Source organism: Poeciliopsis prolifica, unplaced genomic scaffold, assembly GCF_027474105.1.
Source record: "Poeciliopsis prolifica strain line A6 unplaced genomic scaffold, Auburn_PproV2 SCAFFOLD007, whole genome shotgun sequence".
Lineage (NCBI taxonomy): Eukaryota > Metazoa > Chordata > Actinopteri > Cyprinodontiformes > Poeciliidae > Poeciliopsis > Poeciliopsis prolifica.
Window position 1 is genome coordinate 6,997,833 of NW_026562382.1, and position 14,209 is coordinate 7,012,041.

At 40.1% G+C, this 14,209-nt stretch overlaps 2 protein-coding genes and 2 long non-coding RNA genes across 6 annotated transcripts; 2 read left to right on the forward strand and 2 right to left on the reverse strand.

Moving 5' to 3' along the window:
• Positions 1-244: 244 nt before the first annotated feature.
• gpr161a (G protein-coupled receptor 161a) lies at positions 245-9,394 on the reverse strand. 2 transcript variants are annotated; one of them, XM_055031625.1, is made up of 6 exons: positions 9,207-9,394; positions 7,079-7,465; positions 4,673-5,394; positions 4,079-4,186; positions 2,729-2,854; positions 245-2,594 (listed from the first exon to the last, which is right to left on the reverse strand). In XM_055031625.1, the coding sequence occupies exons 2-6, from the start codon at positions 7,420-7,422 to the stop codon at positions 2,329-2,331; spliced, it is 1,566 nt and encodes a 521-aa protein (XP_054887600.1). In that variant the 5' UTR covers positions 7,423-7,465; positions 9,207-9,394; the 3' UTR covers positions 245-2,328. The 2 variants fall into 2 exon arrangements, with proteins under 2 accessions (XP_054887600.1, XP_054887599.1); XM_055031624.1 differs by lacking the exons at positions 7,079-7,465; positions 9,207-9,394 and having other exon boundaries at positions 4,673-6,114.
• Positions 2,546-7,150, forward strand: LOC129361022 (uncharacterized). Of its 2 annotated transcripts, none has more exons than XR_008606120.1 (4): positions 2,546-2,609; positions 2,709-4,166; positions 4,421-4,528; positions 7,039-7,150. It is a non-coding gene; the product is annotated as an uncharacterized LOC129361022 (long non-coding RNA). The 2 variants fall into 2 exon arrangements; XR_008606121.1 differs by lacking the exon at positions 7,039-7,150 and adding an exon at positions 4,797-4,902.
• Positions 7,626-9,618, forward strand: LOC129361024 (uncharacterized). Its single transcript, XR_008606122.1, has 2 exons — positions 7,626-8,994; positions 9,089-9,618. It is a non-coding gene; the product is annotated as an uncharacterized LOC129361024 (long non-coding RNA).
• Positions 9,619-10,505: 887 nt separating this feature from the next.
• otc (ornithine transcarbamylase) lies at positions 10,506-14,139 on the reverse strand. The gene is made up of 10 exons (XM_055032000.1): positions 13,992-14,139; positions 13,754-13,892; positions 13,566-13,647; positions 12,419-12,506; positions 12,171-12,324; positions 11,975-12,097; positions 11,846-11,899; positions 11,614-11,763; positions 10,818-10,955; positions 10,506-10,736 (listed from the first exon to the last, which is right to left on the reverse strand). Exons 1-10 carry the CDS (start codon positions 14,072-14,074, stop codon positions 10,677-10,679), a joined length of 1,071 nt encoding a protein of 356 aa, XP_054887975.1. The 5' UTR covers positions 14,075-14,139; the 3' UTR covers positions 10,506-10,676.
• Positions 14,140-14,209: the final 70 nt, after the last annotated feature.

The window sequence follows — 14,209 nt, forward strand, 5'->3', positions numbered from 1 at the left end:
ATTATGGACAAGTCTGAGCATCCTCTTCATGAAACTGTCGGAAAAACAGTGTCTTCAGTCAGAGGCTTCTGTAACACAGACTGCTACAGGAGATCTTTGTCGAATCTTTGACTATAGGAATTACAGCAGCATTTAATTTCCCTTTAAAGTGAATTCAGAAAGTATTTTTGACTGTGAATTAAATTGAATTGGCAGAGACACACAACCTTCACAAATAAAAATATTGAGTTCCATTCAAAGCAAACATGTTTGATGGTATAAGATTTTAATACAAATATCTGTGTCTATAGTCACAATAGAAAATGAATTGAACCTCATTGAAGATTACATCACTTCTCATGTGTAGTTTTTTTTCCTACTAAAAACATACCAGTTAAAAAAAATAAGAGAACATGCAAAGTAAAACTGAATTTCATAAATACACTCCAGGCATGTCTTGAGGGAATAACATCATAATATGAGGTTAATAAATAAGCTGAGGTCCTTCAATACAACTAAATGTAGAAAAAGATAAGCAACGTTTACCTCTGAAAACGTTTCTGTAAGCTGACTGTGAACCATCAGTTCAGCATAATTTGTTTCTGAAATATTTGCTACAGCAATCAGTTTAAGGACTGAATAGACTATTTGTTTTGTACCACTGTGTGCTGAATCTGAGTCTGAATGGACTAAAAAAACAAACTGAAACAAAGACCTTTTTGGTTTTTTTACATGAAACTTGACTTTTTTTTTTTAGCTGTGATTTAATTTTTGATTATTTGAATTATCAAATATTTGATTATTTGAAATTGTCTCTAAATAATAATAATAAGAAAAACAATATGATGTAACTGGAACTTTTACAGCCTTAGTTTGGCCTGACATTAAACTGCATTTACTGTAATTAAAGTCCAAGTCATAAATAAAGTATATTTGCTACAAGATGAAGCAAATATATTTAAAGGATTTGTATTGAAATCAAGACAATTTTTCGATAAAGTTTCAGGGTTATCAAAAATCATCTTTCTGATTCTTGGGGTGATTAATTCAACATTTAAGATAAATCTGCACATTTATATGACCAGTTCGGGTTTTTAAAAACCTAGCATAAGGTCTATTTTACAAGACTATGTTGAAGTTCTGAGTAAAACTGAAAAAAGTAAAGAACAGATGGTGGGGTAAGTAAGGCAACAAGAGATTTTTTTTTTTCTCAAAGCTGGTGTGTTAAGAGCAGAAAAACAGGAAACACTCAGCCTTTGGTAGTCTGATGAGAACTGATTTGTGATGCCTGCAAAACTGGGTCATATCATTCCCAAGTGTCCATCAAACGAGGCCCGGCGAAGAAACCGTGGTTTACCAGAGTTCACAGCTGCACATGGGATCTCAAAGTTGCCCTGTGTTGCCCAGTTTGACAGATGGATTGCATGAGAAGCTGCAGATCAATAAGGGTGGAGGAAATATTCCCTGAATAATGCACCTTGACACAAAATGGTAAAATGATTCAGGAATGGTTTGAAGAATCACTTTTAAGGCTTTCTTGGACTCCACGCCCCCAGATCTCAATGCAATCATGTTATACTGGACAAACAAGTCAAATCTATAGATCAGGAGTGCACTGATAATAAGGAGTTTATGCCTGATTGGTGCATTCATGCATTTGCTTTAAGCCTGTCCAAAAAGGTGTGTTTTTTTTTAATTTATTTATTTTGTTTTAAGTAGCCAAGTTGACATAAAAATTTAATTTATTCATGACTATTTTATCCTGAAGTCAGAACGAGGATTTCAGTTTGGTCTTTAGAAAAAATACGCATGAATAAAATATTTTGAATCAATACATTACTTTTTTGATACTGATCAAACCTGAAAAAAAAAAAAAAAACATTTATATTCCCAAGGCTTAGAAGCATCATGAAAATAACGGTCCTGATCAGGTTACCTGTGCTGGTAGGAAACCTAAAACTGGGTCAAGAAGCTTTGCTGCAACAGAACCTAATTGGACTGTAAACATCTGCATGAGAGAAACTAGCAGATTGAATCTGAGGTGAAAGATTTGCTAGTTGGTTTTTTTTCAATAATTTCTCTTTTTTTTTTTTTACTCAAACTGACCACAGCACGTACTAAAAATATATAATTAAAAAAAAAAGTGTTGCAAAACATTATTACCATGTAAGGTTACAGTAGTACAAAATTCCTATTACAAGTACAAACATGATAGAAAAATTCGCCTGGACACTGACAGTGTTCCTTTGAGTGAAAAAAGTGCCTCGTCTTGTCTGTCAATAACTTTGGAGAATCCAGACTTTATCAGTCGTACCACAGGGTTTTAGTGTGCAGCCCAACCTGCAGCGATCAGATGAGCTTCTCCTTCTCCTCCTCTTCTCTGTCGTCCTTGACGATGCCTTCGTCGATGCTCTGCAGCCTCAGTCTCTGACCGTCGGGGTATCTGGGCTTCTGCGACCCCCTCGTCACAAACAGCCCTCCCCCCGGCGGCGTTAGACTCTGCTCGAACAGCGCGAGCTTGGCGTCGCTCTCGATGGCCTTCGCCAAGCAGGACGCGAACGAGTCGAGAGATTTGTGAATCTCTGCGTGGACTTGGGCCGAAGACGTGTTTTCAGCTGAGAAAATGACAAGTAATTCAGAAAAAATTCAAAAAAACAGGATTCATGCTTGGTGTGGCCATGTTTTTCATTGATTTCCAACCAAAAGTTGCCTCTCTGCGGTGTTCTCAGGGAACTTAATGATGGGATACCTTTGGAATGCTCCACCTGGTCTTCAAAGGTGACCGAACTCCGCCTCTTCCCGGATGGATTCCCGTTTTGTGAGGGGAAGGAGGAGCCGTCTGTGCAGGAGTTCTCCAGTAGCATCACATCGGTGCCTGCAGGTAAAGCAAAGAGGGCGGCTCCCTGTGATCCTTTTTATCTCCCAGTCGGAAAACGACAAAACAAGAAGCGCGTGATCTTGCTCATCCTGAATGCCGGCTCTCCAGCCGAAACATGAGCTGTTAAACAGGAATGTATGAGGAACCACGACTAACCTGAAGCCACAGTTATCTTACAGTTATAGAAATTGGGTTTACTTCAAGCTAGGTAGAGAAATTTGTAAAAAAAGAATGTTAGTGAATTTGCAGGATTTGAAATAAGAAATTGGAATATGAAGTAGAAGGAACTCTATAAGCTAAGCATTTTAATTTATTTAACAATAATATAACACAGAGGCTTAGCATAGACTTTTTTGGTCAGCCTGTCACGATAAGCAATAAACCAATTAATTGCATGATAAATTAAACCAAGCTCAATAATCTCAGTTTGCATCAGTGTTTCTCTTTCTACCAAAGCCTGGATGACAAACGTCTTCATTCTGCTGCATTGATCTCATCTAACTCCTCTATCGAAGGACAATTTTGTTCACAGGGACTCTAGTATGCATTTTATTTACTGTTTTGGTTGTTTTGCTTTTTTATCTTCAATATTTAAAATGTCCTCCAGTTCCGATGTTACACGTTTAGAGGAAATTAAAGTTCATGGATCTTTGACAGATTTTATTTGCATTTTATGCCATTACTAATTATATTACTTTAAATATTGTTGCTATTGTTCATCACAATAACTCCTGGGACAATTTATCATCCAGAAAGATTTGACCTAGAGACAGGCCTATTTCTTGGTTTAAGTCACATATCTTTATCTTTGTTAAAAATGAAGAGGAACATTAGTTTTTTTGTTTTCCATAACAAAAACTACCATACTGACAGACTTAATAAAATTATAGTATAGCAGAACCTTTTCTGTTTCTTGTCAAAAACAAAAAGTTTTTACATTTTCAGCTGAGAAAATGACAAGTAAACTCTGTTTGTTCAGTAAAGTTTGTGGGGAGAAATTTTGGTTTGATTGTGATAGTTTTATGCTCCTGACTCACTGGAGACAGTTTGGAGTTACAACATGACTGTGTGCACCACAACATGGATAAGAGAGATTGATGTGAACATAATCCCATCAAGAATGATGTGATGAAATTATGTCAACCTTCAGGATGAAAGCCAACGTGTGTTTCTTGTGTGTGTGTGTGTGTGTGTGTGTGTGTGTGTGTGTGTGTTCCCTGCCTGAGTCCTGAGTGAAGCTGAAGCCGGTGTCTCCTGTGCTGCTTCCTTGGACCAGCAGGTGTCCTCCTCCGGCCAGCATTGCAGTCAGGTGCGGGGACATACCCAAGTCTGAAAAAACAACAAGTACATTCACAAAACACACACTCACAAAGAAATCATTTGTTCTCACATAAGTCAAATGCTCATAGGAAAACCTTTGCAGATTTCAGGTTGATGCTCAGCGAACTTTGATACAATATTCTGGTGTAACATATGTTGGTGCCAGTTTTGGGGTTCCCCAGGGCTCAATACTCAGTCCACCACTGTTCTTTTTAAATCAGTCTTTCTTTTCGTCATTTTCAGTTCTCCCTGCCAGCTGAACTGAACAGCAGAGATTCACTGACACCAATGTTGGGCCGTGTGAATGCAACCAAGTTTGGACAAAGTTGAACCTCAGTGAAAACAGGACGGGTGAGTTGGTTTGAGTCAACACTTTTGGTTTCTACTTTTTTAAAAAATACATGTTCAACACATTATGAGCACACTGATAATTAGAAACATCCAACTCATGAAAATATATGACCTTAAAGACTATAGTCCCTGCTGCTGTCCCACCTGTGATCCTGTTAGAGATGCTGAAGAGTCGGGACGTTCGCTGTCTTGTGGCAAACGACTCTCTATAGTAACGATCGCCGAAGCACATCCCCAGCAGCTCCTTCCTCACCGTTTTATTCCACAGGCCATAAATGAGCGGGTGGCACACGGCGCTGCAGAACGAGAGCCACGCCACCAGAGTCTCCAGCTCCTCAGAGACGCTGCCCTGACCCCATAGGGCCTCTGTGCACACCACCCCAACGTACGGCCCCCAAGTTATGAGAAAGGTGCCGATAACCACCAAGATGGTGACGAAGGCCTTGCACTGACTCCCTGCGTACACAAGGCTCCTTCTGCTCCCGTTAGAGGACGTTGAAGTGCTTGAGTTCTTGCGTCCGCTTCTCTGAGTTCCAGTTGAGTCGTCTTGGGCTACAATGACCGTCCCGCAGTGAACTTTTCTGGCTTTCATGCGAGCAACCCGGAAAATGACTCCATAGCAGACCAGCATGATGAAGAAGGGCGGGAGGACGCACCAGGTGACCCAGAAGGCGGCGTAACTCGGCTCTCTGGACCAGGATGCGACACATGTCCGCTTTAAACAGTCAAACTCGAAGGAGGACCAGCCGAACAACGGGGGCAGGCAGCCCACCAGCGAGTGAAGCCACACGTAGACGATAACGACCACCGCCCTGTTCCCTGTGATCTTCATGGGGTAGATCATCGGGTAGAGCACGGCGTAGTACCTGCCAGGATGAAATGAGAACAAGATGGAGAAATCTGTCAAACAGCAGCTGAATGTGGTTGTTGGGGGAGACTGCAGATCTGTAAACCTCAGAGACTGCTGAGATGGAAGAGGGCGACACAGGAGCCGAAAGCTGCACGAACCCACTAACAGCGTTGTAATGCGTTTTGGTAAAGGATGAAAACAACAGACAGACGGGAGTTTGGCAGGAGAACAAAAAAGCTGCTGTGTAACCAGAAATCCCCCAAAGGTGCGGAGGATAATTAGAAAAGCAGTGAGAACACCGTGGACCGGGAGCTGCTGAGAAAATTTACAACCACTGCTTTGTGAGCTCAGAGGAAATAATACACAGGTTATCTCAAGTAGCATTAAATGCTGAATTTGGCTCAAATAAAGTACAGTTCGTGAAAATAATAAGTCCTAATGAGCAACATATTTATTCTCTTGAGACTTTTAAGTGAAATAAATAGCTGTCGATCGCTTCCCAGAGTTTCACAAAGAATTTTAAATGTTTAATACAGAGAAAAATAAAAAATTCTGGAAAATGTCATTGTAAAATCACTCTGTTTGTTCAGTGTCTGAGTGCCACAAAAAGGAGCTTTCGATTCCTCATCTATTATTTCCCATTAGCCAAAAGACACAAATCCGTTCTGCGCCTAAACGTGGAGGAAGCTAGAGAGAGTCGACATGCTGCACATTTACAAAACAAAAGGCAGAAACAAACTAAATAAGGCTGGGAAATCTGGCATGCAACTTTAAATCAAATATTGCTTCTTGCTGCCTGCTGAATGGAATTAAAGCCCTTGAACATCTTCACAAGCTTCACTTTTATTTTGATTTCATATAACACACCAACATAAAGAGATTTGGTGCTAAACATACTTGTTTCTAACAGCACTAAAACTCTAGAGAGAAAAGTTTTGTCCATTCTTCCCTAACAAATAGCTCAAACTCAGTCAGATTAGATTAAGATCTGCACTAAAGCTTACTAACATTCAACTTTGATTTTGATCCAAACTATTTCACTGGAGTTAAAGTTGTGTGTTTAGTGTGGCTGACCTGCCCGTTGAATGTTTTAAAAGGTTTTCGCTTGTATTAACTCTGATCATCACACTTTCAATTATTAGAAAAAGCATATCCACAGCATGACGCTGCCACCACCTCTCAGGGCTTCACAGAAAAGCTGGATTTTGACTGTGCACATGAGTCGACTCAGTTTAGTAACTGCTTGAGGCAACTAGTTCCACTGCATTTTATTTAGGGGTATCAGACTAAAGGGTGCTGATTGGATATACAAGCCACGTATTTTCAGAAAATATTTTTCAAAACTATTCAAAATTGACCTTCCAATTAACAATTATGCAACATTTTGTGTCAGAATGTCTCATTAAAATACATTCAAATTTGTGTTTGTGATGTCAAAAAAAACAACAAAAAAAAACAACAAAAAGTCATCAAAATGTTGAAAATGTATGAACAAATTTGATTTTTCAGTTTTAGGATTTAGGATAATATAATAATACACACAAATACCATCTCCAACACTTTTATAAGAAATATGTTATATTTGTTTCAGGCAAAATGCAGAAAACATAAAAAAACAGTAACATAATGTATCAATATCTGCTGATATTGATACCTGCAGAGTTCGTCTAACCGCAACTCCAGGCTGATCCGGTACCGACCTGTCGATGGCGATCGCTCCGAGGGTCAGCATGCTAGCCGAGCTGATGAGCAGGTAGAGCAGCGCGGTGAAGTTGCACCACACCACCCCGAAGACCCACTCTCGCTTCGCCGAACTCACGGCCACAAAGGGCAGCACCAGCACGGACAGCAGCAGGTTGGACAGGGTCAGGCTGAACACAAACTTGTTGCTGGGCGTGAGCAGGTATGGTCTGCGGTAGAGAGTGGCCACGATCAGCAGGTTCCCCAAGCAGGCCAGGAGCGTGATGGTCACGATGGACACCGACTCCAGGACTGCCAGACCATCGCCGTTCCCCACTGAGGTGCAGTTCCTACTGGAGTTCATGGTGAGTGACTGGACCACCGGACAGCGAGGCAACTGTGGAAGTCTGAAGAGATGGAACTCAAAATTACACAAACATACCATGAAAGTATTATTTGAGAATATTTCAGCTTGAAATAGCAAAGCCTTCTGAACCTGATTAGCCTGCAAAGAATCTGTAAAAACTAATATGACTTCTATTTAAGCACTTATGATTGGCATGTGTTGTCATGTTTTATTATATTTTAACAGTAATTATGAACTGGTAAAATCCACCAATGGAGGCCCTTGCAGTTAGCAAAGTTTTATTTTAAGTTTTAGGGTTCTAGAGAAACATGGAGGTCTAAACTGAAAAGGGAAAAACAAAAATGCTGTTAGGTTAAGGTTGATAATATTGGTAAGTACTGAAATGATCAGCTGTGCACATATTTTCTTCATTCCTCTCACTCTTGATCATAGTTCCTACATTCTGTGCTATTTTGCATTTTGGGGGATGTAGTTTGTGTCTGTTGTGAGCATCCTCTGCCCTGAGAGTCAGTCCATCTTGTTAAATAATACATCAACATGTGAGATGCAACTTCATCCGACTTGGAATATATCAGCCAACAATTACTGCACTCCAACTTGTCCTTTGCAACATGAATATTGCACACATTGATAGTGCTTTGATGACATAATTATGATAAACTGTGCTGCCTTAGTTGAAATTATATCGGTGAAAATCAAAAAAGCTAAGTCTAAGGTGAAACCAGTAAATTTGTACTCAAAATAAGCAACACGTTTGAAGGTGGTGAGTCACTCACAGCGTGTGGTTCATCGATACAATCTGAGATGTTTCACACACTGCGGTATATTTGAGCAAAACGAGGCCAAAGAATATAAAGGTCCCATACACTTTTTCTTATAAATTTGTGTATTTAGAAAATTTTACAGCAGTTATTTAAGTTTCTAATATAGATGGGTGGATGTTGGGATGGAAAATAAATGTTTAGATAAAGGATTACATGGGCATGAATTGATGGAAGGATGGAAAATAAATGGGTGGATTAGTTTTTCCAGATCTAGAAAATGGTGTAATCAAATCCTTAACTTTTCCAGACTGCACAAGAACCATGGAAATGAACGTCTACCTTTTTTTCTACAAGTACTACTTCAATAATGAGAATATGATCCCATTTTAAAATTAAAACCCATTTACAAGCCCCCCCAAAAGAGCTACAACTGTAGTTATAATTATTAAATAATGCATTACAAATAAGTTATGAATCTTTTACGTCCGCGTGTTTCTTTACAGACTAGTTATTTCAAGTTTTGGTTAATTTATAACGAAACATCATGAAAGCATCAACCTAAAATGTGTCCAGCTTACCCATTGCAGATGGTGGATTCATTTTGTTTTTGTCTTATGTTGGGACAGAACTTTAGTTGCCTTTAATTGTGTCTTTCACCTGATAGTGACAGATTGTGAAGCTGTTCCAACGCAACATGGAAACTATTTTGTAAATCACCCAAAGATTGAGCTCGAGCGAAACTTGACCGAAAATTGAGGCTTTAAATCTCAATATGTTGGCACCAGAAACCGACCTGAATTGCCGTGTATGTATACAAATACAACTTTATAATCATGATAGTAGTTAAAATGAACCCCAGAGCGCAGCGTTTGTGATTTTGTTTGTATTTTATTTTTTAGCTTTCTGAGTTGATGATAACGTCCAGCTCCAGACTCCGAAGCGGTTGCAGCTACCGTTAGTTAGCTAAGTTGGGCTAAAACTTTCCCCATTGTCCCCCCGTCAACTCGGCTCGTTTACCTGCTTTTGTTCCGCGCTGAGGCTCCACATTTCCACTGTCAGCGAAGACGAGACGTCCATCTTGTTTTTGTATTTCCTCGAGACCCGACAAAAAGCGGGGCGAACCGGAGGAAAACGGCAAAGCCAGTGAATATGGAAAGAGTTTGGGATGGTATGAGATTTATCTCGGGCGGCCAGCTGTGGCTGCAATGGCGTCCTCCTCCTCCTCTCCACTCCGCCGCCTCCCACCCTGAGCTCCAGCTCTCTCTCCGAGCTGCCACCCTCTCTCTGTGTGGGTGGTCGTCGAGGAAAATTGCTCCGTTTTCGCTTCGCCATTGAAGCTGTGCCGTTATAACCCTGTTTTAAACGAATTTGTTTCATTCAAATACGTCTTATCGTTGTTATGCTTTGTGTATTAAACGAATGAAAAGTGCATTTGATTCTTTTTTTTTTCAGAAGAACCACAGGTAGTGTGTTTTTGTTGCTTTGTTTATAAAGCAATGTTTATGAATGGGTACATGTTGACGGAGGTTTCTGTTTATGAATGAACTGTTATGCTGGACCACACACGGAGATCATAGCTTCCCGCTACAAGTGTGCCGCTCGCAACCGAGCCGGCTCTAATTGCCGGCTCATTACATGTAAACGAGGGCTGTCATTTACTAGAATCCGTTTATGTGGATAACCAACAAATTAGTTTTTTGTTTTCACATGAGCATACAGTCTGTATTAAAAAATGTGCAAATATTCCATATCTGTATGATACAGATATAAAATAGTGAAAGAACTGAGGTTGGAGAAGAGGGGAGACAGATTCACTAAGTATAATGAGCACTCCTGTAGGTGGGAGACAGTTTGTGTTATTTTAATCATGTGTTTCTTTTCCAAAACATTCCGTAAATAAACACAAATTTAACATTTCCTTAGAAACTTCTGCAACTTACACTTTATTTCAGTGTTTATCTATAATTATGAATGTCTGGTTAATTTGGTTTTAAATTACGCTTAGGTATTAATGTGTGCATGTATGGTCGTTTGTCTTGTGTGTCTCTGTGCAGTCTTGTAAATGAAAATTATCTTATTCCCAAAGTTTACATAGTTACTGCACATGAAACCAAAATGTTATGTCCAGAGACAGGCTATATTATTAGGATCCTGGAAAAGGGCCGTAATTCCCATCCCAAGCAAAACACGTCATCTACCGTCTTCCAATCAGACACCGAGACACGTTACTGACTTTGACCACTTGGTGTCGCACTTGCACAAAACACGCTTTTGGATAAAGTTGTGATCTTACTACAACATTAATCAATCACAACGCACACAATACTTTCATTTATTGCTGGCACCCCCATCAAGTCCAGATGAATAAATTGCAACAACTCAGAAACTGTTTCCCTGTTAGTAAATATTACAATTATAAAAGTAAACACAAATTTTGCTAACACATGTTGTTTCATCAGTAGGTCCAAAATAAATTCCACCTTAAGTTTAAAACTTTGGCATGGAGATCTGAGGAGTGTAGTCGGTCAAAAGAGAAACCATCAAACCCTGAAAAAGGTAAAACGGCTGATATTAGTACCCATAAATAATGATGAGAAGTAAATATGAAGTATCTACCAGCTACCTTACCATGATGGTCCATTTCCTGTTCTCGGCCTCAGGAAAGACGAGGGAGCGGGATGAGTAAAACACTTGGTCATTCACCTCCTCCATCTTCCGGGGAAGGCAATGTAGGAAGGTCCAATCTGGTTTGGCCACATTTCCGGTCTGTGTTCATTCACCCCCCCATCACAAAAAATATAAATAAATATTTTCTGAAGTTGCTGGAGTGACACAACTAATTAATAGAGATTAGATTTTTGTGTCCAGAAACTGTATTTTCACATTTTCTCAGACTACAACCAAAAATATCAACTCACTTTAGTAGGATTTAATGCGACCAACTTTCACAAATTGTCACAAAAGTGGAAAGAGAAAAGGACAAAATACAAAGTATGTTGTGCATTCAGAAACTCAGACAAGTCACTGAGAAAATGATTGAGGAGCTTCAAACTCCTCAATCAATTTGAAAATTAACACTGCACCGTGAACACCTCAGTTCTACAGTGAAGCATGGTGGTGGTAGTATCATGCTGTGTGGTGTGTTTTTCTTCTGGGGGAAGATGAATAGAGCTATTTTATAGGTCCTGGACAGAAACCTGTTTCAGGTTGTGGAAAGACTTGGAAATGTATATTTAAAATCCCTCTCTATCAGTCTGACTGAGCTTGAGATATTTTGCAAAGAAATATTGCAGGTCATGTAAAATCCCAACAAAATACATTGGTAGTAACATGAGAAAATAAAGGAAAAGGCTCAAGTGATAAGTATGAGACGGCACTATGGAGTAATTTAGCTGATATTAAATAAAACAAGCCTCTTGCTTGCCTGCATTGTAATCTGGTAGCCATGGAAATCTTTTAGCCTCCTTTTCTTCTCCTCTTCCTGGCCCATGCTGACCCAGGTGTCGGTGACCAACACATTGCTGTCATGGGCAGCCTCCATCGGATCTGAGGTCAGAACAAGTTGGGTCCCGTGCTGAGACAGAACCACGATTAGAAAAAAACTCAGGGTGAATATTGTTAACCGATAAATGACTTTGAGCAGTCTGGGGCCTCACGTGTTTGGACAGCCTCTGCGCCTCTTCGGTTACACCCTTGTCCGGTTCATAACCCTGTGGAGAACGGCGCTTTCAGTGAGACAGAAAAACCCATCAGAACCCACGACGGTCTGAGAAGAAGAGGCGGACCTTCGGTGTGGCAACTTTTAGATGAACCCCCAGTTTGGCAGCAGTCATCATGAAGGAGTGGAGGACATTGTTTCCATCTCCAATCCAGCTCACCGTAAGTCCACTAAGAGACCCATAATGCTCCTAAAAGAAAACAGCAGGGATTAAGGAAGTTTATCATATGTCAAAGTTGTAGTAGGCTGGGGAAAAATGCCACCTGCAAGGTGAGGAAGTCTGCCAGAATCTGGATGGGGTGATAAAGTTCAGAGAGTCCATTAATGATGGGGATGGAAGCCTCTTGATCCAGCTCCTCCAGTGTGGAGTGACTGTAAACTCGCGCCAAAACGATATCGCAAAGTCCAGAGAGAACCCTATGCAGAAAGATAGGAGACACCGCTTTCAGTGAAACCAGCAGCACCACAAGTTAACATAATATAGTTGTGTGTGTGTATGTGTGTATGTTACCTTGCTGTATCAGTGCAGCTTTCATTTACTCCTAAGTGGATGTCCTGTGAGGTTAGGAAGCAGGGGTGTCCACCCAACAACGCAAAACCTGAAATATGAATGAACTTGTCTATTCAGAATCGGCTCACGGGTTCTGGGAAATGATTACATAAAAATAACAACACTCTTGAACGTACATACTGCACGTTAAATAGAAAATAGGTCTCACAGGAATATTTTTAACCCCTACACTAAACTATTTTGTTACATTACAACCATAAATGTCAATAGGTTATCCTGTGATTTATTTATTTATTTATTTTGAAGCATGGTTTTCAAATTTCAATCTGAAAATAAGAACAACTTCAGGTGTTTGTGCGTTGACTAGGCCATTCATACACATGAACATTCTTTGATCTAAAACGTTAATTTGTAGCTCTGACTGTGTGTTTAGTGTTGTGTCCTGATGGAAGGACAGTCTGTATTTTTTTACCAGGTTGATGCACAGTTGCAGTGTTTTCCTTTTTTATTGATATAAAGCAGCTGGTTTAAACTCCACTCTTTTGTCCCTGAACTGCCTGCTGTGATCTTTGGTCTTCATTATGCCACTTGATCACTAAGGTTCTCCAGCAAACCTCTCTCGCTCTTTTTTTTTTTTCCACACTGAGATACAATTACTCACAGGTGGACTCTTGTTTAGAACGTAGGTGACTTCTGAATATTATCGGTTGGATTTTTTAAAAAAAAATTTGCAGGCGTCAGAGTAAAAAGTGCTAGACACTTTTAGATTTTTGTTTCAAAAAGAATAACAAATCTTCATAAACGCCTCTAGTGCAATTGCCTCTAAATAAACTGGAGTTGCTCACCTAAATCCTCTGTGCGGGTTGTAATGAAAAGCATGTGTTGATCTAAACTATAAAACCTCAACAGGATAACTTGAAGCTTGTGGTTGTGATGTGACAAAATGAAGTCCCTTTCTGCACCCAGTGGCTTGCCCTGGAAATTTGCCTCTCAGCAGATCTTTTGTTTCTGTTAACAATGACAGACAGTAAGATGAGGGCAGAGAACAATACCAGAACGCACGCTGTCACGCTGCTTTCTGTCCTAAAAGCAATAAAGGCAACACAGTTAAATCCCCACGCAGATGCTGATGTACAAACTTGAGCACCTGTTTCTGTGGACATTCTTGTTCTGGTGCTCCTCTTCTCAAATATCATTGCAATCGCCTTTCCTTGCAGAAGAGGCAGATACTGAAATATAAATAGCGTTTGGCTTCTTTCAAAACCCCATAAAGCAAATATGAACTTGTTTACCAGAAAAAAAAAAATAAATAAATGCTCCCTGTTAGTTAAATACCTGCTTTCCATGCTTTATCTGATGCTTGAGGTCCGCTGATACCCACAGCAGCCTCTTGATTTCATCGGAGCTGAAATCTTTAAGTGTGAGACAACTGCGACCCTTTAAACTCGCCGAGCTTAAGGAAGCTGCTCCACCTCTGAGAAGGCAGCAATAATGCATGATTTAGATTTGCACAACCACGCAATTATGACAAGAGATTTTTTTTTTTTGTGCAATCGCCTCAAAATAAACTTACCTAAATCCTCTTTGCGGGCTGTAATGAAAAGATTTCAAACATTTTAAAAGGCAACTGCTGACAGAGAAAAGATTTAAAGGCATCGCAGTTGAAAAGAAATTCAAAAGAGCGCAAGGATCAGCGACTTTTTGGATCAGTGAGTCGTGGGGGTCCGCACGTTTTAATCGCCGGGGTGGGGGCGGGGGTGGGGACTTTGCGGTTCTAAGAGTGGGTGGAGC